The sequence below is a fragment of the Lepisosteus oculatus genome, chromosome 18 (genome assembly GCF_040954835.1).
Source record: "Lepisosteus oculatus isolate fLepOcu1 chromosome 18, fLepOcu1.hap2, whole genome shotgun sequence".
Lineage (NCBI taxonomy): Eukaryota > Metazoa > Chordata > Actinopteri > Semionotiformes > Lepisosteidae > Lepisosteus > Lepisosteus oculatus.
In genome coordinates, this window is record NC_090713.1 from 16658807 (window position 1) to 16684274 (window position 25468).

The window sequence follows — 25468 nt, forward strand, 5'->3', positions numbered from 1 at the left end:
TATTAACATAATCTAATTTGCATATGGTAGGATGCGGTATACTGTGACACGCCCACTGTGTTATACCGCAGCATACCGCACTAGTTTTGAATGGCTGCATCTGTATACTCGATATAGAGACCATCACAGCTGTAGCTCATCAAACCCTCAATTTACTACACCTATGTTTTCCCAAACTGGCTGACAGCCTAGAGCTCATTGTAAAAACACTCAAGGACTCAATGAACACACAGCTTTCTACACAATTATGTGTAACATTCAAATGCTGAAAATGCATTCTACGTATTTCTAATTGATGAGACTTAAGCTAACATGATTTTATCTCTCAGATAGTTAACATTTACAAGTAAAAAAAAACTTGTATTTGGCTGCCTGTGATTAATATACTTTTTGTTACAATTTGTCAAACAGTTATCTCTCCCATGGAACCGCTTACAGGAATGCCTTGTTTTATTGCTCAATAGTGACTTTAAGGAGGGATAAGATCACCCTCAGATTGGTATAGATTCTCTTGTAGAGCTCATTATAGGACACACAATGTATAGATCTGACAGGCAGGTGTCAGAGTTAGAGAGTAAATGCAAACTGAAATGAGTAACAACAGACAATTCAATTTAATCTGACTGGGCATAAAACAGCAACTAGCTATTCAATTTAAAAAATAAATTAAGATTCTTTAAAAGATTTATGCCAAAGTACAAGTACAAGTACCTTTTTAGAGCTTGAATAATAATAAATGTTGTTCAAGACATTCATTTGCAGAAACAACAGTGGATTTAATGAAAGCCTCTAGTATCATAGAAGATACAATATAAACAAAGAATTTGAGAGCATTTTTAAATATTATTAAATCAGGCTCATATATGCAATCTGCACAAATTAGCAAAAGACGACTGCTCTTTGGCTGTATAGTAATTACGAAAGACATTAATAAAGTTTTGGGTCACACTGACTGCAATCACTGCACAGCAATAATTCAGAATTCACCACTACAGGAGCCCTCAGTGCTCACTCACTCCTGGAGGTAGGTATCTTGCTCATAGCCATCACAGCTGTTAAAGCTAAAGGGTCCTGTCTAAAACGATAGTTTTAAAATTACTTTGCTGTGGTCATCAACCTAAACTGAATTTAAACCCTGGAGAGTTGTAATGACACATGGACAGTTTTGTGGCCAAGAGAAGAAATAAAACAGAGATGAGGATTGTAGTGTGCTCTCACGAGGCACCAGTTCTGTAGGGTTTGGGCATTTACTGGGACAATTATGAATTGTAGCAGTAAATCACAAAATGATTCTTTTAATGGCTTTAGAATCCAACCATGCGATATAACTCAAACAACGCACACACACAGGTACTAATACACGAGGATACATTTCTTAATACATAGAATATGCATGTAAACCCAACAGATCTTATCGAGAGGGTTATCAGAATACAAAAGGTATATATTCAATCAGTTACGAAGAGTTACATATATAAAGAGGACATACGTTCAGTATATCATTCATTTAGACTGTTTCGTAATTGAACTTGGTTACAACTTCTACATTAGATACTCAAAACAAGTACATAACTCTTAGGAATTAAATTGATATCAACTGGTTGGGATAACAATTGAATTCTCGAGCTGTAATGCATTGAAGTTGAATACTCATCCAATCTCTGGGGATTCAGATCTCCTGCGGGCTCTCTGGCTCCGTGCCAGGCTGTATTGTGCGGCTTGCGACGGTGTGCTGCTGATGCTCACTGACCGGCTAGTTAGTGTTGGTTTTAACTAGCAAAGTTTGTGCACAGGAGAAAAGATACTATGGGTCAGCAAGTCAGGAAGAAGACCGGTTCGTTCCTGATGAAGCGCTAGTTCTGGATAGTGATTCAGCTGTCCACAGTTCCGACCTGTTCAGAAGGCTTGCTGCTGATGCTAACCTTGGGTGGATCCTTTGGTTACGCGCTGGCCACCTCCGCTCTCGACTCTTAGAACAAAGGAAAGTTCTGGCACTCGGACACACTGGCCGTTCCGTGGTTGTCCGGGCTGAGTCTCAGGATGGTCAGGAGGTGCGCTGCGAGAATGTCCTGCCCTTGGGAGCCTTCTGCCCCTGGGCCGTCCTGCCCTGGAATACTCATTTAGAATTCTCCTACTGGAATAGTCCCTAGAATAGTCTCCTACAGGCTCTCTGTGTTGCCTCTTTTTACCTGGAGGAACTTCAGCTCATTCATTGGCTGAAAGTTCCATGGGCATCAGAGTCCCACGTGGGTTACTCGGCCCTACCAGTCCCTGATTGGTTGATCAAGGTGAGATATGAGTCAGTTACTCCTGACACCTAGGAATGCAGTCCAGATGTCCATCTGGCACTCCCTAGACAGATAGGCGCCAATGGGTGACCATTGATCATGATAGCCAGGCTTAGCTAAGTGCATCCCCATTTGGGAGCTGTCCCTTATCAAAAGAAAACATCTTTAAATCAGCCTGCATGAATAGCTTCTCTGTGGCTGCACCACAGAGATGAACAGAGAGATGGGGCCTCATTTGGGAAAGCACAGCAACACTTAATTCTGTCTTATTAACAAGCATTGCCGCTACAGGATATTAGGTCTTACAATATAAAAAATAGCACCTACCATTTACACATATGCACCAAATAATTCTACACCTGATCAATGCTGTAATAAATTGGGAACTTCCATTCAGCACTATTAAACTGCTTGGTAAAATACAGATTCACAACAACATCTAAAACATTGTCAAATGAGAAAAACTCTAAAATATATAATAATATCAATGACGGATTATTTTCTCCATCAGTGTGAAATGATGAAAGTAAAACACAACACAACGCAATCTAAATGGTACAGACAAAACTTTCACTACATCTGAAAAACAAAATTAAAACATATAAAAGTTTTAAAGATCCCAAATAAAAGAGAGGTTTGTTCCAATAATTCTGAATGAATAGTATTTCATGACAAGTATAGCCTTACATTACCCCAAGAATATGATCCACTACACCTGATAGACTGATCCGAGGAATATTCTAAAGCTGAATTAGTGAAGTACAAAAATACAGTGCATAAAATCAAATTGCCTGGAAGAAGCTCAGAAATAATAGTCAATAATAGCTCCACCTTTGCCATTTCCCTGCCTCTGAAATCTTAACTTCTGGATAACGAAGGTTTGATAAAAAAACAAATTTATTTTGTTTTGTTTCTGCAGATATTCCCCAGGCTGTGCTGTTAACTAAGGTGGATAAAGCCTGTCCATTGGTAGGAAAAGATGTCAGGAAGGTGTACAGGAGTAAATACATCAAATCACAGGTGAGTTTAAACTTTGCTATTTAATATTAATGTATTACTGTCTCAAGTTACACTTTAATAAAGAGAATGCAAATCTGACCTTAATATTCAAGAAATACTCCTTCAAGGTTTGTACCTTATTAAAATATTGTAATCAGCTTAAATTACTTTTGCTGATTTGCTTCATAATCAGTCACCATCTAGGCTCCGGCTGGAAGGAGACAGTAAGAGCTCTGAAGTTAAGGGATCTTGTTAGAGTCTAACGGCCTCTGAGACTCTCAGTGAGGTATAGTAGGCTTGAAGATTATGCAGGAGATGCATTACTGAGGTGGGTCTTGGGTCTGAGACAAGCAGGTTCCAGCCTCTTTGCTTGGCCCAGTAATTTAGAAATGTGTTGTTGAGAAACTGAAGCATCTTCTCACAAAAGAAAGGAGAACAGAGTCTGGAGAGCACAGGCTGTGTCACTAGTCTCCCTGCATACCAAGATCTGCAGACACACAGGCATTCACTGGGACATTTGACATTAATAGACATTAGATTCTTTGATGTTTACAGTATGTCTGCAATGTTTAAAGTACAATTAAATTCCTTGGACTTGTATGTTATATTTAATCAATCATCTGTCTTTCTTTATATTTCAGATAGAGAGGTTTCATCAGATATCGGGCATTCCTGTAAACTGCATTCTTCCCGTGAAGAACTACAGTGAGGAAATCAGCCTGAATGATGACATTGATGTCCTGGCCCTGACAGCACTGCTGCAGATACTCAGATTTGCAAATGGACACTTACTAAACTTGAAGCAAATGGAATATAAGAAATAAAGTTGTAAAGTATTAATAACTATGCACTATATTTTAGAAATTTCGCTGATGCATATCTAAATTAACAGCTAAATTAACTCAATTTTGTTTCTTGTTTTTCTGATATTCTCATATATTTATTAGAAATTTGACAAGGGAAAAATGCCTCTGTATAAGAATATGAACAGAAAAAATAATAAAAACCACCTAATGCTAATATGAATTAAATCATTCATGAGGTTCTGCTTTACTCCAAGATATAAAGTAGCCGATACTGTATATCATTTTATCAAGCAGCCCACTGAAGCTGGCCTGGCCAGTACCTGGACCTCAGAAAGCTAGGTTGCTGCTGAAAGAGGTGTTAATGGGACCAGGAGAGAGCACTCCTCGAGCCCTTGAAACCATGTACCCCTTGAAAACATGAATTAGGATCCCATGCAATTCGAAAAAGAAAGTACCCATTTCTCCACCTTCAAGATCTTTTTATAACATTACTCTTATAATACTTACATCAATGGTGCTCAGGTCCTTACAATTACTTTTTAATTCCAGTGTAACTTGTCTCCTGAGGCTATTTCAAAACTTAAAGTACAGCCCCAGTGGCATCAAGCCTGCAGAGCATGGATGGGATCATCAGCTGTTCCTTTGTCTTTCTATGTGGGAGTTATGATTCCACTGTCATACAGTTAGATATTCAATGCCTGGAGAATTCAGTTGCTATCCTGATACATGCTGATATCAATTTAATTAAAGTATCAGTTACTTAGGCGTATCTGAATTTGAGCTTGTTAGTGAGACAGTCTAACAAGTTGGTGTAACCAATATTATATTTTAAATGCACAATACAACAGATGCAGCCATTCAAAGTGCGCAGCACAAACACGTACCGCAGGCATTCGGCTACATCATCGTGCGTCATCAAGATTAAAATGTCTTTACTGTGCCCATTTTAGTATTGAATATTTATATGGAATTTCACCACTGAAGGGAAATGTTAGTAGCTGAGCATTAAAAGAATAGGAGCATAACGTGTGTGAAGGCCATAAACGATATTAATTTTAGAACATAAACATACAGTATTACAGTATGTAAACTGTATATGGCTGGTCTCGGTACTTTAAAGAAAAAACACACACAAGTATTCAATTTCTCCCTAAACATTTTAAGCATCGAAGTCTTTAACATGTGAAATAACGTGTATAAAAAGTGGTAGTTTTAAGCTTTTCTGCAAATACGTTCAATACCGGAGTAAATAAGAATACTTCTTGAATTTGATTAATAGGGAATATAATATGGAGTCGCGTATCTAAAGAAATTAATAACGGTATAATTATATTCATGTACTGCAACACAATAGTATACGCTGTACAATGTCTATTGATTCAGGTGGGTAGCTGTGTCAGCATGCGTAGGCTGCAAAGGAACAAGTAATAGGTTTATTTCATGCTGAAAAAAAGAAGAAAGGGAACACAACGTTTCGTCCGTGGAGCCTTCTTCAGGTGTGAGAGAGACGGGGTAGTAGGCAAAGGTAAAGTAGCGGGAGAACAAAGGTTGGGGGGGAGGAGGAGTGAGAGGCGGGAGCAGGGGACAGAAAGAGAGGCCAATCAAGAGGTGTGAAGTCAGAATGGGTGCAGAGAGGTTTGAAATGAAACTTCCAATGAATGGAGAAAATTTAAAAGAACAGTATTCTGTTGTTAAGAGAAGGGAGAATGTGTGATCCTAGCTGCAGAATAATTTTGGTTTCGGTGGTCTTCCTGATGCATGAGTTCGGAAAACCGTCTTTGAGAACACAGACGGAGAGATTAGAGTGGTCGTGGCCGTCAGAGGTGAAATGAGAAACAATGGGCTTGGAGAGATCTTTAATCTTCACAGCCCTGACGTGTTCTCTGAAGCGGTCTCCGAATCTCCTTCCTGTTTCTCCAATGTAGATGGCTGGGCATTTACTGCAAGAGATACAGTAAATAAGGTTGCTGGAGGTACAAGATGGTGTCTGGGTGATCCGGAATTGTCCTGAGGGGCCTTGAATGAGTGTGGTGGTGGATGTGTACTTGCAGGTGATACAGCGAGCTCTGTTGCAAGGGAAAGTGCCTGGTGTGGATGGTTGTTGAGGGTGGTCAAGGGAGCTGTGAACAAAGAGGTTACGCAGATTAGGTGGTCGACGATATGAGATGATAGGGCGATCAGAAAAGAGGGCCCCAATGGAGGGATCATCCTGTAGGATGGCAAAGTTCTGGTTAATGGTCCTGGGGATAGGAAGTGTGTTAGGGTGGTAAGGAAGCACCAAAGGAATGCGGTTGTTACGGCAGGAGTTCCTGATCGGGTTGATGGTCCGGGGGGGGGGGTTTGGCTCGGGCAAGGGCCCTGTCAATCACACTGCTGGGGTATCCTCTGTTGATGAAAAAGCAGTACATTTCGAGGGCTAGGTTCTCGAAGTCGATGTCGTCGCTGCATAATCGTCGTAGCCTAAGGAACTGTAAAAAAGGAAGAGAGTTTTTAGTGTGGTTGGGGTGAAATGAGCTGTACAGGAGGTAGCTGTGTGAATCCGTGGATTTATAATAAACTGAAGTGGACAGTCGGGGGTAGTTGATGGAGAAGTTGATCTCTAGAAACGGAAGAGTAGTGGAAGATATGTTAACCGTATATTTGAGGGACAGGTGGAAGTTGGTGAAATGGTGCAGGAAGAACTCAAGCTGATCGTTGGAGCATGTGGCAGCACCGACGCAGTCATCAATATATCGTTTGTGGAGGTCAGGGACATAGCCAGTGTAGGAAGCGAAGAAGCATTCTTCTACCCAGCCGACAAAAATATTGGCATAGCTGGGTCCCATTCCGGTGCCCATGGCAACTCCACTGACCTGTTGGTAAAAAAGATTATTGAAAGAGAATGTGTTCAGTGTGAGGACCAATTCTGCAAGGCGTACCAGGGTGTGGGTGGGTGGATCAAGCACTGTGCATTTGTCCAGCGTGTGCTTGAGGGCTGTAAGGCCGTCATTATGGGGAATGACGGTGTACAGAGATGTGATGTCCATGGTAAAAATGTAGCATTCGGTACCCTGAAATTGGAAATCATTAAAAAGTTGAAGCGCGTGGTTGGTGTCTTTGATGTATGAGGGAAGATCTTCAACCAGCGGTCTCATGAGGCTGTCGAGAAAGGCTGAGATGTAAGTAGTTGGACAGTTACATGCTGAAATGATGGGGCATCCAGGGTGTCCGGTTTGTGGGTTTTGGGGAGGAGGTAAAATTGAGATACCTGTGGATGTTCCATGATGAGCCGGTTTGCCTCCTGGGGGAGCTCATTACTGCTGATAAGAAGAGAAATTGTGGATACCACTTCCTTTTGGTAGTCAGTGGTAGGGTCCTGTTGGAGAGGGAGGTAGGCAGAAGTGTCAGTTAGTTGTCTAGAGGCTTCAAAGATATATAGATCCTTACGCCACACCACAACAGCACCTCCTTTGTCCGCTGGTTTGATGACGATATCATCCCTGTTGCGGAGAGACTGGAGCGCCTGATTTTCTCCTTGGGTGAGGTTAGACCTATGTTTACTGGGTATAGAGAGTGCCTTGGGAGCTTGATTAGTGCATTGGTTGATGAAATAATCAACTGGTGGAAAACAGCCAGAGGGGGGAGTCCAACAGCTCTGTTTGGGATTAATGTTGTTAATGACATCAATAACCGGGTTGTTATCAGCTGCCTGTGAAGAGGAATTGTAGGCAAAATGTGCATACATAAAAAATACAATATACAGTACAGTGGGTTCACGTCTTATGAGAGTTTGAAATATGTGTTTTTACACCATATACCCTTAAGTATATTTTTGTTTGAATTATGTAGTGTGAGCCAAAATAACGAGCGCCGCATAGTTACTCCGTTGGCCGCCCAATGAGTGTCTCATTGGTGCATTGGGAATGCTGGTACACAGTGATGCTATTGTTGAGAATTTTTCTCTCTCTTACATTTTCTCTCGAATTCCCTTATTCCCTTTACAGTAAACATAACTGATGGTTACTAATATTTTATATATTTTATGTGTGTCCATGTATACATGTCTTTGTAAACTGTTTTTATTTTATACTGTACATGTTACATGTTGATGTATTGAAGGTATTTAGCGCATGCCACGTCCCATCATTCGCATCTATAGGGTGTAAGTAGAGTCAAACTTACGCGCGCATACGCAACTATAGCAAAATTATTTTAAAAACTATCTCTATTAGTGCAATAAGCACAGCAGAAGTTTCTTCACATATAGAATCATACAGTGTGTCTAGATGCCTGGATGCTCATCAATTACCACACAGTCAGAATGGATGTGTGCAGTCTGGCCCACACCTGGAATAGAGGAAGAGACAGAATACTAAAGAGAAGGAACTAAAGGAAAAAAGACAGCACTCAACAATACTATGATTTCATCAGTGATCTACTGAATGAATCATTATAATAAAGCATGTTTTTCTCTTTATACATTTGGAGAAGTGTTTTAGACATGGTAATAAAAGAGAATTACTCTTTAAAAAAAGAAAGCTAGAAAATTTGTTGTCAGTTCACGTCTTGACTACCAGTCCACACTAAATGAAAGGACATTATGTGTCACGATCGCTAACCCCTCCTCTTAAGGGCGCTCCAGCCCTTCCTTGTTATGCCCCATTGTCTGCACCTGGTCCCTAATCCCGCTCCCCCTTAAAAGCCAGACGCGGACCTTACTCCTGGTTACTCATTGATTTCCACATCGTGAGAGCCCAGGGTCTTGCTGCATCTGGCTCTGTTATGCTTTTATCTTCCAAGTTCCTAGTTCCTAGTTTCCCTCGCCGGTTCCGACCCGGTTCCTGTCCCCCCCCCCCAACGGATGGATCGCCTGGTTATGGACTTCAGCCCTTTTTGGATTGTTCGCCTGGATTCACTTCCCCTGTACATCTGCACTGCATGGACACGCCCCCCGTCTCCAGACCCTTTTCCTGCATGACCGTTTTTCCCCTTGTGTCTTCACTATTCTGGATCGTGTCGTCCGCATAGGGCCCGGAAAGAACTGTTCGTGACATTATGCACATGATGTCTGTGTTATTCACATTGAAGTGTGAGGTCTGTTCCCCACAAAACCTCTTCTAATCTTCACATTTCTAATCTTCACTATCCTCATGGCTTCCTCATGGAATCACTCCTTTCTGGGGACACAGGGACTGCTACAGTAGTCTTACTGCAAAGGCCCAGCTATCTACATGTGCAGCCATTCAAAATGCGCGGTACACACACGTACCGGAGGTAATTGGCTACGGCATCGTGCACTGTGACGCACAATTAATCGTGGTACCACGGTATGTGATTGGTTGACCGACAGGGGCACTCGTGGTCCGTTGGTCTGTCGTAGAAAGATTTACAGTAAACGTCTTTACTGTGCCCGTTGTAGTACTGAATATTTATATGGAATTTTACCACTGAAGGGAAATCTTAGTACCTGAGCATAAAAAGAATAGGAGCATACTGCAACGCGTGTGAAGGCCATAAACGATATTAATTTTGGAACTTAAACATACAGTATATGGCTGGTCTCGATACTTTAAAGAAAACATACACACCAGTATTCCATTTCTCCCTAAACATTTTAAGCATCGAAGTCTTTAACTAACGTGATACCGGAGTCAACAAGCATACTTTTAGAATTTGATTAAAAGGGAATATAATATGGAATCGCGTATCTAAAGAAATTAATAACGATATCATTATATTCATGTTGCAAAAAAACTGCAACGGACATAAAAACTCCCTTGCTTTTAACAGAGCGTTCCATAATTTCTAACTACGAAAATTATTTAAACTGCGACACTTATCATTCAACCAGAGCTTGAAATATCACAAGGATCCTCTAGAGCACAGCAAAGACTGTATTAAAAGAATCGCGTATCTAAAGAAATTAATAAGATATAATTATATTCGTGTACTGCGACAGGGCTGTGTAGGGCTGTTTCACCTCTCTCTTCATGTGACTCTATTCAAAAGCCATTTAGCAAAGAGGGGATGAGAAGAGTGACAAACTTGTGATAAATGTGATCCAGTTGCTTTTATAATTTTTTAGGAATGCCTTTCCTACTTTGTCCTTCAGGTGAAGCCCGTGAGAATTGCCCTGTGCTAACTAAAGCCACGCTTGTGCGTTCTCGCTGTTTCTCCAATGGAATCAAGCCTGTGCCACCAAACGCCCAACCCAGGTCTGTCCATGACACACGGCCCTCAGAAATGTACACATTGCAGACACATTCAGAGCAATTAAAATGCTGCCCTTACAGCTCAAGACGGCTGTGGCTTTCATAAACAGTGCACTGAAGCTTGTTTTCCAAACTTGTAACTTTGTTTTTGCTTACTGCCACACAGGTAGCCTCCTACTTTTATGAACATCTTTTCTGTTTTTTTGTGGGGGCTGGAGTGAAGAGTGTTGATAAAGTTAGGTTGTTGTTCAAGCTGGCATCTTTTGTGGTTTTATGTGCTTCAAAGCAGGATTGTGAACTTGGCAAGGGAGTGAACAGAGTTGACAACACTGCTCGAACTCTGTAAAGATGACAGAGCAGTGTTAATCATTTTTCACTTTTCTCCACTGTGTCTCCATTTGTGTCTTGTCTGCAGGTCCGATAACTCCCCTCCTTTAGTAGCAAGACCTCGCTTGGCTGGAGTCCCCTCTAGAAAGCTGATGGCTGCTTCCAGAGTGGAGGACAGCCCCAACCAAGGTGCGGACAGCTGCAGCTGCTGGCCTGTCATTTGTTTGAATGAGTTTGCCTGTGTGTATGAGTGTGTGCTGAGAAACCAGCCGTGAGACTGGGCAAAACTGAAAGTAACCTAGTAGCTCTAGGTTTGAACAGTATAGCACAGTAGAGATTGAAACTTCCTGTCTGCTGGGACTCATTTAGAGTTAAAGAGATAAAGAAGATAAAGACCTTGCCGATTATGCTTCTCAGTCAGTTCTTGCATTTGCCCTCCTTGTGTTGAGCTTGGTGTGTGTGTCAGTGCGTCTGCTACTGTGGGCTGTGGTGTTGTGAGATTTGTGAAAAGGGTGACAGTTCTGAAGGGTGTTGAGAAATTTTGACCTTGTTTTGTAGGGGTGACCTCAGATGTGAGTGTAGTGGGACAACAACTGACCAATTGTAACAGGCCTGCTGAGCCTGAGGAGGACAGGCTGATAGTGGTGTCCCCACCTGCTGCAAAACCCCCGGGCTGTGTGCCCCGCAGAGTTTCCAGAATCCCCACATGTGAGTCGGCTGCACCATTGGTTAAGATGTCACTAATGATAATAGGGACTGGTACCAGAGTTACATGCAAAACCTCACTGGTAACAAAAACTCTCTAATGGCCTGTGAAGAGGGATTTATTACAGACTTGACACTATTCCTTTCTAACATCCCACCTTCTTAACTGTACAAAATGAAAATAAACGTACCATTTTATCCATGATCCAGGATTCTCCAGCATCAGGGACATTTTTTTTTACTACTGTATACTTGGTTCTGCTCTGTCTTTTTAAACTGCCTTGCATCAAGAAAAGGCTTTTCTGCTGCTGCTGATTTGGTAAAAACATTACATTTCTAACATTAGTTTTCTTGAATGTTTTTAGGAGTCCTTTGGTAAAAGTTTAGAGGATAGTAAGACTGGCCTTGGGGATCATTGTATTGTTTAATTGATTTTGAGGATCGTTTTGATTTTAGTGAGTTATTAATGGGCGGCATGTTGGCTCAGTGGTTAGCATTGCTGCCTCGCAGCACTAGTTTTTATGGGTTTCCTCCAGGTATTCCAGTTTCCTCCCACAGTCCAAAGACATGGTGGTAGGTTAATTGGCTTCTGGAACAAGTGGCTTTGATGTGAGTATATGAGCATGTCTGTGTGCCCTGTGACTCCGGCTCCCTCCCTCATGACCTTGTATTGGATAAAGTGTTTAGAAAGTGGATGGATGGATGAATGAATTGAGAATTGATCAAAATTGGTTCTTGAAAAAGAAAATTCCCTTAAGATAACTGCCCTATCAGAGGGGGTTGCAACAAATCAGTTTCAAAGACCTTCAGAACTGTATCGTGAACTCTTACTGACATGTGAACTGATCTGTAGACAATGGGCATAAATCAAGCCACGCTAGAGATAGCAACACAACCCAGGATTTATTGAACTGTTAGGAGTGGATATGCCAGTACACATTCCTGTACACATTACAGCTCCAGCTTTGGCAACACACCAACAGATAGCGTGCCAGAGTTTTAGAGTATTGGGTGTGAAGTTTTGGTTCTGTGAGGCAGTAGATCATCAGGTGATAAATGCTCACAAGGTGATGATATCTCCAGATTCACAGAGAAAACCCCAAGGAGCTCCTTCAGAGTAAGCAAACTCATTTGCAGTAGATTCTGGCCAGAATACAGGTGGTTTTAGTTTTTTGTTAACCCCAGCAACTCTCTTCCCCACCCAGTTATCCCAGAGCCTTACCAAACCCAGGTTTCAGGAAAGAAAGGGCTCCTGAGGATGTCACAGAACAGTGGTGGAGAGGACTTGGACATGCAGTTCCTGAGCCCCACCAACCCTTCCGACAGAGAGAGGTGTGCTCACAGAGGAGGGTCAGGCCTGAAAGGGGATCTGCAGTCCCGATTTCTCAGGCCGGTTATTAAATCTTGAAATTATTTTTTTTCACAAAGAAGTGAGAGGCTGTGAAATTTTCAAAGCAAAAAGCAAATCCTTGATGAGTAGCCCAAGAGTCACAGCTGAAACTGATTCGGGGAGTGCTGCTTACTGCTATTGACATTTCTTCTCGTCCCACCAGATTGCCTGTGCTTTGGTTGAGCCTTTGGCTCATAGATGTAACTGGACTTTTAGATAAAAAAGGATTTGATATCTCACAAGCTGTTAAATGTTTTTTTTTTATTTCTCAACAGAACTTTAGTCAAAGCATTAAAACTCGCAATGGATTTTGGATACACAGTTCCACTCATGTGTATTAGTTAACAGCTAAGGCTTGGGCTGTCTAATTATATACTTGATACTTGATGTCTAATGATATACAAATGATGTTTGGGCTGGTAATGTTAATGCTATGCTAGTTAATAATATTAATCCTTTACATCTTTCAATGTCTGGGAAAACCAAGGAATGAGCTATGTTTGGCTGGTTTTGACAGCTCCCGTCCATGGTGGGGACAATGTGCCTACAAAGACTCCCTGCCCTCTCTGCGGACACTCCAGCGTAGAGCATACCTTTCCCACAGCCCCAGGAGCTGCTGGGGGTCTGGGCTCTCAGCCAGCTTGCAGGAATGTGGACCATCATTTTATCTCATTTATTATAAATGAGCTTGTCAACGTGGTGACGTCACCGACTTTCTCTCTGAATAGCTAGCAGGGACCTCATCCGCCAGGGTAAGTAGAGATCGTCCTTTAGCTCAGCTGGCTGATACAGCTGGTAGTGATGTTAGAGGCCCGGGTTTGAGTCCCCGGCTCATTACTGTATTCTACTTTCTTTGTAAACATGTTATATTTTTAATTTGACTCATTCACGCATGATGAACCATGATCTTGATATGCAGGTGTGGAGGTATGTAGGTCTGAAGTAAAGTTAACAGCTTCAGATTTAAAAGGTTATTAATAATATCTTCAGTGTTGCATTAACATTGGAATGTTCTTCCAAGTGTAAAAAGAGGTGATACACAATGAGTCTCCTCTATAAATTTTCAGTTTACAGACAGTCCAAGATCATTTATTATGAATAATGTCTTCTGTATTGCATTAACATTGGAATGCTTTTCAGAGGTGTAAATCCACCTATTTTCTAACAGCTTTATCCAGGGCAGGTAACAGTGTCACCCCTCCCCCTTCCCTCTGCCTATCTGAGCTCTTTTTAACCCTTCTGTGCCTGAATCGCAGTGGGTGAGAAAAGAGAAAAAAAGGGAAGCCTCTTTTTTTATGGTCTGTAGGACAGGCTGTGCTCCCACTACCAGGGACATCGAACCCACCCGTCATCCCAGGGAACCAGCCAGTATTATTAATCCCTAATAACTGTAATGTTGGCCATACGGTGTACGCGTTACTGAAGCTGAAAGTTTAGCCTTTGTCACTAATGAAACCACTAAATAAAGACATAAATATAGAAATCCTTACATTGCAAACTCCAAGTGCATCATTTTGTCTACTGTTAAAATATCGACAGCAGTGCAGCAGTTACAGCAGTTACAAGGAACACATCAAAATGTTTCCAAAATAACCCACATTTTTTTTATAATAATAGTAAAAAGTTTTAACTTTTTCTGCGAATACGCCCGTTATCGGAGTAAACCAAAGCATACTTTTAGAATTTGATTAATAGTGAGTATAATATGAAATAGTGTATCTAAAGAAATGAATAACGATATAATTATATTCATGTTCTGTAGCTCAAATAATAGGCAGTGAATAGGCAGTGAAAACATTTGTCAGTCTGTCCGTGGGGGGAAGGGGGACTGTTCGCCTATTCTACTCTGAGAATTAGAGAGGGAGGAAAAGTGCCAGCAGTCATTTTTTTCACTGACAAAGTTGTGTGAACAAAAACTACAGTATGCTTAAGAGCTGTTAAACCGGTTTAATTCAAAACACTTTATTCAGTGGGGCAATTTAACAGACGCCTCAAGCCTTTGAAAGTCTTCTTTGAAAAACTAAAAGAGCAAATATTATGGACACTATATTGACATTTTTAGAATTTGATTAAATTGGAAAATAATATGGAATCGTGTATCTAAAGAAATTAATAACAATATAATTATATTCATATACTGTAGCTCAAATCCTGTTAAACTAGAAATTAGACACAAGAAGAGTATTATTGGACAATGTAGTGAGGCTCTGTTTGGAATTTCTCTTTAAACTGTAGAAGAGTTAAACAGTTGAAGAACAGTTAAAGTGTAGCGGCAATGCTTGTTAATAAGACAGAATTAAGTGTTTCTCTGCTTTCCCAAATGAGGTCCCATCTCTGTTCATCTCTGTGGTGCAGCCACAGAGAAACTATTCATGCAGGCTGATTTAAGGTTCCTTTGATAAGGGACAGCTCCCAAATGGGGATGCACTTAGCTAAGCCTGGCTATCATGATCAATGGTCATCCATTGGCGCCTATCTGCCTAGGGAGTGCCAGATGGACATCTGGACTGCATTCCTAAGTGTCAGGAGTAAGTGACTCTATCTCACCTTGATCAACCAATCAGGGACTGGTAGGGCCGAGTAACCCACGTGGGACTCTGATGCCCATGGAACGTTCAGCCAATGAACGAACTGAAGTTCATCCAGGTAAAAACAGGCAACACAGAGGGCCTGAGAGATTCAGTGGACTTCTGAGACTATTCTAAAGGGAATTCAAAGGAGAATTCCAGGGCAGGACGGCCCAGGAGCAGAAGGCTCCCAAGGGCAGGACATTCTCGCAGCGCGCCTCCTGACCACCCTGAGACTCAGCCCGGACAACCATGGAACGGCCAGTGTGTCTGAGTGCCAGAACTTTCCTTTGTTCTAAGAGTCGAGAGCGGAGGTTGCCAGAGAGTAACCAGAGGATCCACCCGAGGTTAGCACTAGCAGCAAGCCTCGTGAACAGGTCAGAACTGTGGACAGCTGAATCACTATTCAGAACTAGCTCTTCATCAGGAACGAACCGGTCCTCTTCCTGACTTGCTGGGACCCACAGTCATCTTTTCTCCTGTGCGCAAACTTTGCTAGTTAAAGCCAACACTAACTAGCCGGTCAGTGAGCATCAGCAGCGCACCGTCGCAAGCCGCACAGCACAGCCTGGCACCGAGCCAGAGAGCGCGGATTGGAAAGCAACAAGCCTGCAACTGTTTCTTTGTGCCCGCAGGAGATCTGAATCCCCAGAGATTGGATGAGTATTCAACTTCAATGCATTACTGCTCGAGAATTCAATTGTTATCTCAACCAGTTGATATAAATTTAATTCCTAAGAGTTATGTACTTGTTTTGAGTATCTAATGTAGAAGTTATAACCAAGTTCATTTACGAAATGGTCTAAATGAATGATATACTGAACGTATGTCCTCTTGATATGTGTAACACTTCGTAACTGACTGAATATATATCTTTTGTTTTCTGATAACCCTCTCGATAAGATCTGTTAGGTTTATATGCATATTCTATGTATTAATAAATGTATCCTCGTGTATTAGTACCTGTGTGTGTGCGTTGTTTGAGTTATATCGCATGGTTGGATTCTAAAGCCATCAAAAGAATCAATTTTGTGATTTACTGCTACAATTAATAATTGTCCCAGTAAATGCCCAAACCCTACAGAACTGGTGCCTTCAGAGAGCACACTACATTACAAAAGTATATCGCCTCGTTTTACATTTGTGAAAAAGAACATTCCTATATTAATGTTACACAGAAGATATAATTAATAATGTAGCGCTTATGGGGTCATGTGGGGTCTACACCCTGCGGTACCGCTGTGTACATACAGTACGAACATGTTGTGATATTTTGAAATATAAAAAATTTCAATATAGTGTCCATAATATTTGCTCTTTTAGTTTTTCAAAGAAATGTTTATTTGTTAAATGAAAACTCATGACAATAGCTAGATTTAAACACCCAACCTCAGGCTATCACTTAAGCCAGAGCTTCAGTCACTTAAGCCATCACACCACAAACAGTTTGTGCTGCATTAGATTAATATAATTATATCGTTAATTTCTTTAGATATGCGATTATATTCCCTATTAATCAAATTCTAAAAGTATGCTTTTGTTTACTCTGATAATGAGCGTATTCGCAGAAAAGCTTAAACTGTCACTTTTCTCACAAAGTATATTGTAACGCAACGGGGGTTCAGGCGGGCGCCCTTGCCGCATTAGGTCGGCCCTCCACGGTCGGGGGCTCGAACCCAGGACTCCCGTGTCACTCAACAGCGACCCAGTCTGGTGAGCCAAAAAGAGATCTCTCTACAGCCTAGTAGCTGTAGTCCTGCTATCACAGGGAAGGGCGGCGACGTCACCGTTCTGGTAAGCCGGCTCTTACACACCCTGATGGCCGTATGCGTTACAATATAAACGTAATATGGTCAGAAGGAAAAACGTTTCTGAAATAACCACATGTAAGACTTTGATGCTTAAAATGTTAAGGGAGAAAGTGGGATACTGGTGTGCATTTTTTCTTTAAACTACCAATACCAGCCATATACAGTTTACATAATAAGTTTATGTTCCTAAATTAATATCGTTTATGAGCATGTGAAAGGCATGGTGAATCGAAGATTCTCAAGACTTACTTTGTATGATTGGAAATGAATACAGGATCAGATTAACGAAATGCTGTGCTGTTATTTTTTGTCAATGAAAAAATAATGTCTTTTAGTTTACAAACAGTTACAAAGAGAGTAGACCATGGTAGTACTTTGAGCTTACAGCCTGTCCAAGTTCATTCATTATTAATACTATTAGTTATATCTTCCCTAAAGACTTTGATGCATAAAATATTTCTGCATATTTTTAAATATTTATGACAAAGGTTGTAGGTTGTGTACTTTTGTCCAACTTAGCTATCTTGCTTTTATAAAAAATACTGACTTTTTAATGTTTAATGATTAACTTGCTGTAATACACAGTTGACAATTATTAAAAGTCTGAAGAGTATACATCTTAAATTCTTAATTGGAAAAAGAGAGTGACCGGAATTTCAAAGCATGCATTTTCTGTCAACAGCTCAAATGCTGTACATGAGAGGTTTAGCTTCGTTAGCTCCACCTGGCGGTGATTCCTGATACTATTATCATAACTGCAGTATTATACCATATGACGCGATATGACCCATTATGATGCATTGTGAGGTGACAAGCCAACCGCGTTTTACCCCAGAATTCCCAGCTCGTTTTGAATGACTGCATCTGTAAAATAGCCAGAGCCTATCAACACTCAGACCAAGGTCTATGTATCCAGATGCTAATAAACCTATGAGTATGTCTTTGTACTATGTGAGGAAACTGGAGCACCTGGAGGAAACATTTGAAGTCCATGTAGATAACATGATAAGGTCTGTAATGGAGCCCAGGACGTCAGCTGTAAGAGGCAGCAATACTAACCACCACTGTATCACTCTACTCTTTCAGTTCTTCAAATTACATTAAAATGTTGTTTTAAAGTGAATGCTGAACTGTCACAACCTAGTTTCTATTCCATTGAAGATCTTTCCCCCATCATTCTTGGAGAGAAGGGGGAACACAAATGATTGGTATTAAGAAGAAGGAGAAGGACATATTTGCTCCCAAAGAGAAGCCTTAAGAGTTTCCCATAAAGTTCCATAAGAAATGTCTGGGGTGGTGTTTGTGTCTAAAAGTATTTCTATCTGGGAAATAATAAATTAGATAAAATCCAGGTCAGAGAGCAACAACAGGTTGATTCTCCAAAGGTGGACATGTAGGATCTTCGACTGATAGATTTAGTTCTGTAATAGGGGAGTTTTACTGAAAATGAAATTACTGTTTGAGCATTAAATTATTGTGTGAGATAGACATTGTTGAAAGAGAGAAAGGAGGACATTTGAAAACTGCCATGAAAGAGTGTAAGAAAACTCCAGGCATCAGAGATAGTGTAAAAATAAAGAAATGATGTAAAGTTTAATGCAGTCTTATTGACAGGAATACACCTAGAGGAGCAACAGTTTAATGTAGAGTTTAGAACAAAGTTAGAGTCTCCCCTAAGCATCAAGTGATGAGAATCCAAGAAAAAAGTTAATTAGGCTCCTGTCATCCCTATTAGGGTAATAGACATTTGTTAAGATTACTGGAACATTGATCAATTTACCTGTATTACATACCTTACTTTATGATTTTAGACAACCTGAGATACAATGAAAGGTATAGCCTTGTGCAAAACATCACACTCTGCAGTTTTGTATCCTCTCCTAGCAGTTTAGCAGTGAATCCAACACGAGCACGGTGTGCAGCACTGGGAACTGAATCTGTCAGCCAGAGTCCACAGACGCACAAGAAGAAACTACAGATTACGTTGCTTGCAAATATTAACACCATAAACAAAGGTAAACAAAACAGTTTTGATACATGTACACATTGTAAACAAGGAAGAAATACCTAACATCTTATTTTAAATTGAGTTAAGAATGTGCTTAAAATATTTTACTTAACTGACTATACAGTAGGTGGTGATTTAATTAAGTCATTGAAGATTTATTATTGTCATTGTTCCCAGATTTGGAGGTGGCTGAAGATGTCCTTACCTTAATCATGCTTCTCCTTTACCAGCTTTGAAGATTAGTCAAAAGACATTTAGAGCATCTGCAATTTTATGTACAGATGAGACTAAGATGAACCTTTCCCAAAGTAATGGAAAGGTAAAATGTTAACAAGGATATGCAGAACCTCCAAAGAACATTACCTCCTCTGTGAAGCAATGACGGCATTATGCTTTGCAGTTTTAATTGTCTGAAATCAACCAAATAGAGACAAAGCAAATATATACAAAATTATCATTATTCCTCTTAGATGATTGCAGTGCACTATGTTCAAGTCCAACATATACAGTAACAGTACTTTTGGTACTTTTTTTCTTCTTTTAAACACTGCCTAATTTCAATGTTATTTTACATAAATACAGTATTTGCTTGATACATAAATTCTGCATTCAATACAGATGTATATATGTTACAAAAGAGTTTGGAGTGGGAAATAAAATGAGTATATTAGTATACTCATTTTATTGATTCTATATTTTCTATAGTCAGGATAGAAGTTAATACCATTGCCATAACTATTTCCAAATATTAATAACTGTAGCAAAGCTGAGATTGTAAGCACAGGTAAGTCATCAAAGGGCGGAGTTATTTTTATCAGGAGAGACACATTCGTTGGATTCTCACAGGAAAATCAAGGAATTCGCTGCACCATGTGAGGAACCCAAAGAAGGCTCCACATTGTGTTTCCTTTCTTCTCTTTTCAACAGAGAATAAACCTTTACTTGTTCCTTTGCAGCCTACAGATGCTGATGCAGCTACGTACTTGAACTACTTCTTACTTCAAGTAATCCTAGTAAAACATTAATAAAAAATAAATGATTTTTTTTTTTTTTGCTGCACAGTAGTTAACATTGCTGCTCATAGAGCTGGGGCCCTGGATTTACTTCCTTGGGTGATGTCTACATGGAATTTGTACATCCTCTGCACGTTTGTTTAGGTATCCACTAGGTAGTTACTGTATTGGATAAAAAGTGAATAGAAATGAATGGTTTAGAATACAATGGTATGTGAGTGTAAGTGTTTGGCTGTCTCATGTTTCCTCAGCAGAGTCTGTGACTTCAGGTGCCCACCCTGATCTTCCTGGCCTCTATCAGTCAGGACTCCACCTTCACTCATTATTGTGAGAGTTTTTCTTGCTGCTGGCTGGTAAGAGCAGTTCTTTTAAGCATTGCAAAACTATGCTATTTCTGCTTTTCTGTGTGTTTAATGTCTGTACTCCAAAATTTAATCTTTCACTGTAGTGATACCTTTCACAACAATTTATAACATTTAAGTCTCTGTATTTGAGATTAACAGACCAAAATAATCCCAAACCATCAAAGGTATTTTGTACAAAGTATATAAATACAATAAGCTAATACGAAAATTGGTCTTTTGCACTTTACAAATTATAAAAAGAAAATCTTGTGATAGGAGTTCTATTTGTGATGTTTATAACACTATGACAGCAGTGGTGTAGATAATGAAATTTGTTGTTACTTGATCTGCCTTAAGGCACTCACACATATATGCAAGTATATGTACACATAAAGTCTGCATCAGGAGACATACAGAGTATAGATTAACAATCTGTTTCACAGCACTATTCACTGTGTAATTTAAAATCTTATGAACTTTATCATCTCAGACACAATATTTAGGCTACCAAGAGAGACTATAGGGTTTCTATCCATTTCCACCTGTGCTTTTCCTGGTGAGGATTGTGGTGAGGCAAGTGCAAGCCAATCATACATGGGGACAATTTGGAGGCCACGGTAAGGGCCAAGAGGGGAAATTTGGCCTGGACACTGGAATGACCCCCTACTCTTCTCGAGAATTGCCAAGGGATCTTTAATGACCACTGAGAGTCAGGACCATGGTTGAAGGTCTCATCAGAAAGACTATACTGGGGCATTAGGACCCACACAGACTGCAGGGTGGGTGCCCCCCACTGGTCCCACTAACACCTTGTCCAGCAGCAAACGTAGTTTCCGAGGAGGTTTCCCATCCAGGTTGGCCAGGGTCAACCCTGCTTAGCTTCAGTGGGTAGCCAGTTGAGAGCTGCAGGGTGATATAGCTGCTGGCCCATTTCCTTCCATTTTATCCAATACAGTGATGTTGCAGAGCAAGAGCCTATCCCAGCATGCAATGGGCACAAGGCAGAATACACCCTAGATGGTACACCAGTGCATTACACAGGGCACACACAAACACAAAAACAAACTTATACAGTACCAAGGCCAGTTTTCTCAGAAGTCACTTAATCTAACAGTAAGTTTTTGCTTTGTGAAAGGAAACCTATGCAAACACAGAGCAAGGTCTAGAATTAAACTCAGGGCCCCAGTGCTTCAAGGCAGCAATACTGATAACTGGGTTGCCTGATATGGATGTTACTAAGTTTAAATATTATATTTTAATTTGAGGTACCTTTTATAAATTAAAATAAAAAGGGCTTTTATTGTGTCAGAGATATGCAGATCCATACATACAATAATTTGCATGAGTTAACTTTTGGTACATCCATTCTAAAATCCCTACTCTACAAGTTATTACCTATAGGAGTTGTTTAAGGAGACATACACCTGACATTCAAATGACTTATTTGGTTTTGTTGTCATCTAAGAATTTTATATTAGGTAGAAAAATGTACTCTTCAGCAAGACAATGACCTCTACTAGAGCACGGCCACATTGAAGTTAACTAGCAAAAGGAAAATTCTATAGAAATTCATGGTAAGACTTGGCAATTCCATCAGCTATGCCCAGAAAACTGTAGAACTTTTGCCAGGAGAAAAGGATCAAATTAACTCACATCAGTTTGCTGTAGTTGCTGGTAAGCTGTACTGCAGCATGATGATTGATCAAAACCCAACCACAAATCTCAGTGCACTGCTAAAGATGTTATTATAGAAGCAGTGAATAGCAAGATCAGAAATTCTAAGGGGGATCTTTCATGCACATGCATAGCGTACAGTATATACTGTACACTATGGTAATTGGCTATGTCGGATAAAACGGAATGTCAGATAAATGAAAGTCAGATAAACGCGACTCTATTGTACTGAATTATGGGTCTGAAACCTTTTGCTTATCACTTAACTTCAATTTGTATATCTTCTTACAGTTTTTGCTGACATTCAGCATCCTTCACATTTAATAATGATAAATCTGATCATTACAGCTCTGGATAAAAATAAATACTGTTTCTGCTGCTTGAAATAAAAGTATCCAAATATTTTCTGAACTGATGTTGATACAATAATATAATGCTAAAATTGTAAAATTTTATAAGCCCCCATTTGTCACACAAAATGTTAACAGGATCACCTCCTAACAATGTTATATCCAGAATATTTAGGAAAGGTTTCCATGTGTACAAGTGCACATGAACACATAATTGCAGATCACAAATTGATTTTCTATCCTTTACTCTTAGGAAGAAGAATCATGGAAATAATACAAGGTACCAAAAAAATCACCAAGGCTGAAGATGTACGAAATGACAACAAAATGCTAATGAAATCTTATGCTAATTGGGAAGAGTTTTTGATGCCAGCTCCAATTTCCATAGCCATTTTAGGAGAATTAGTCTTTATCTCTTCTAATACAGACTTTTCTATCAATAAAAATCCCCCAAAAGATGGCTTTAAATTCATCCGTTACCCAGAGTCCTTCCGCGCCTGTCTCATGCAAGTGTGCAATGCTGGATGGGGTGCGTTCAACGAGGCCCATAAGAACATGGACCAGATTCGTCTCCACTCTGCCAATGTGCCAGAGTATGTAAAATTAGCAGTCAAGTTGATTGTCCGAGATGACGACAAGCTCATCAAGCTCATGCTCCCTGACCAGCTAGAAAACATCAGCTCCATAGCAGAGGAGTGTAAAATCCTGTCAGAGCTCACAGAGAAAAAATTCACCTTTGTCATTGATCTGATTCAAGAGCTGATGGAGGCCTGTTTGAATGCTAAGGCAGCCTATAGTGAAGAATTAGAAGAACTGAAGCAGAAAATAGAGGAATCCAAGTTGAGGAAACAAACAGCAGAAGAAGGAAAACGTAGAGCAAATAAGACATTTGAAAACATGCAAAAGCAGTTGGATGAAGCTCAACAAGAATATAAAAAAGCCATGGATTCTCTGCCCAGTGGTTGGGATATTGTTGGCATGAACTTTGTGGAGGGCCTCACTAATTTAGTTAATATCTGTTATAGTGCTTGTACTGCAAGTGTAACTAAGCTTGGAAGAAAAACAAGTAAGAAGCAAAATCCCATTGCGTTAGGCAATGTTTATGCCAAATCACAGGTTCTCTTGAGTCTCCTAGAACTGATAAGTCTTTTTTTCATGAAGACAAAATACATTGGGGCGTACTTTATGATCAAAAGAAGGAATGTGCAAAGTCTGAGTGGGTGGCAGATCAAGTGAAAAGAGTTAAGGAATCTTTGGAAAAAGAAGAAGACTGCAAGCCAAAAATAACAGCAATGCAAATGTGCGAAGACATTCTTACAATCTGCTCTTGTCTAACAGATATTGCTCCAGACAATGTCTGTGAAGAAAGCAAACAAAAAGAGTTAATAACAAAACTAAAAAAGTTGAAAACACAGGCTATGAAGTTTGATACTGAGAGTAAAGGCTTCACAGGTGCCTCTGCCTTTCCTGTAACCCCCCCACAACTGGCCAAACAGCAAGAGGAGCAAAGTACACAGAGACTTGCAGGTGACGTCGCAGCTGACAACGCCCGTTTTCGCATAGAGCAGAGTCGAGCTCAGATGAATCAAGCACAAGAGATGTTCCAGAAAAGCTTGGAAAATCTGGACAAATACCACAGTGACCTGACTGAAATCCTAGTCACAATGAGGAGCTGTGAGGTGAAAGAAATCGACTTCAAGACCACTATTAAAATGCTGACGAAGGGACTGGATGCGATGGGAAAAGTAAAGGAACAATGGGAGAAGATGGTATTCTTTTTCCACATGCTCTCCAACATAATCAAAACCAACCTAAACAAACATTTAAAGGATGTTGTCCAAACTGCAGAAAAAGCAGGTTCTTCCAAGCTTGGCTATTCAGCAAAATCATTCCTGAGAGATCTGCTGTATAACCAAGCTTTCCAAGCATCTAATATTGCCAGTTTGGTGAACATGATCTCTGGGACCTACACAGAGATCTCCAACTTGTACCTCATGGATAGAATCAGCAGCTTGGGGAAACTCATGGCCTTAGACCCCAGCAAATCTGACTTTGATACAGAACGGAAAAAATTACAGATTGGCTGTGAAGAAGCAGAAGCAGGAATAAAAACAATTGTACTGAAAAATAAAATAGAATTTGAAAGGAATACAAAATCAAGAACAGAGAAGATTGAAAAAGCACTCAATGGAGCATTGCCCCCAGCCTCTGAGGAAGAGATAAAAGAAGTTAGACAATGTGTTGAAGTGGGAATGAAGATGTCAACTCAAGAAGAAGAAGATGAGGGGCAGTATTGTTAGCTCTTACATTTTTCTGCTGAAAATGCAAAGAAATAAATGTACGAGTCCTACAAAATATGCTTCTTTGTCATACAGGCTTATACTATAACATGATAGACGTGATACTGGAAAACATTGCTTAATAGAAAACTGCAGGATTTGTTCAATGGGAATAAACGGGCTCGGGGTAGTAATATATTAACTAATATATTTTTTTCTGCAATAATACAGTATACACATTTCTGTAGTAATATTATTAGTTTGATTATAGTATTACGAATTAATTGGAGTGGAATATATTTTTCTATTTTTATTGCTTATTGCTTTAGGTACATATGTGTTTCCTGCAGGTATTGTGATGATACTTTTATAATGGACAGCCTCAGAGTAGATCTTGTCTATAACAGAATTGTTCTACAACAATATGATAAATGTGTTTGCTTAGTCGTGATTTGTTTCTAAATCTTTGAAATTTCATTTGCTGCTTCTACGGTTTGCTTCCTCCATATTTGAAAATATGACCATTTCAATATTTAAACAGGAATCTAGGTCACAGATATAAAATTAATAAAGAGCAGTGGTCCTAGTAGAGATCCCTGTGGTACTTGATTACATCACGTCAAACTAACACATCCTTATCTGTATCATCTGTTTTCTGTTTAATAATTAATTCTCACTTGTTTCCCTGAATCCCTACCAGATTTGAGAATTAATTT

The 25468-nt window shown here is 40.0% G+C and overlaps 1 protein-coding gene and 1 pseudogene across 5 annotated transcripts in view; both read left to right on the forward strand.

Annotated features, from left to right (window-relative positions):
* LOC138223917 (interferon-induced protein 44-like) overlaps positions 1-4307 on the forward strand; it is a 113991-nt gene extending 109684 nt beyond the window's left edge. For all 5 annotated transcript variants that reach the window (XM_069180110.1, XM_069180112.1, XM_069180113.1 and 2 more), the window contains 2 exons: positions 3208-3308; positions 3929-4307. In XM_069180110.1, the coding sequence (XP_069036211.1) occupies positions 3208-3308; positions 3929-4111 (284 nt within the window). In that variant the 3' untranslated portion in view covers positions 4112-4307. The remainder of the gene's footprint in view (positions 1-3207; positions 3309-3928) is intronic.
* A 14647-nt stretch (positions 4308-18954) lies between these two features.
* Positions 18955-24933, forward strand: LOC138223913 (synaptonemal complex protein 1-like; annotated as a pseudogene).
* The last annotated feature ends 535 nt before the right edge of the window (positions 24934-25468 follow it).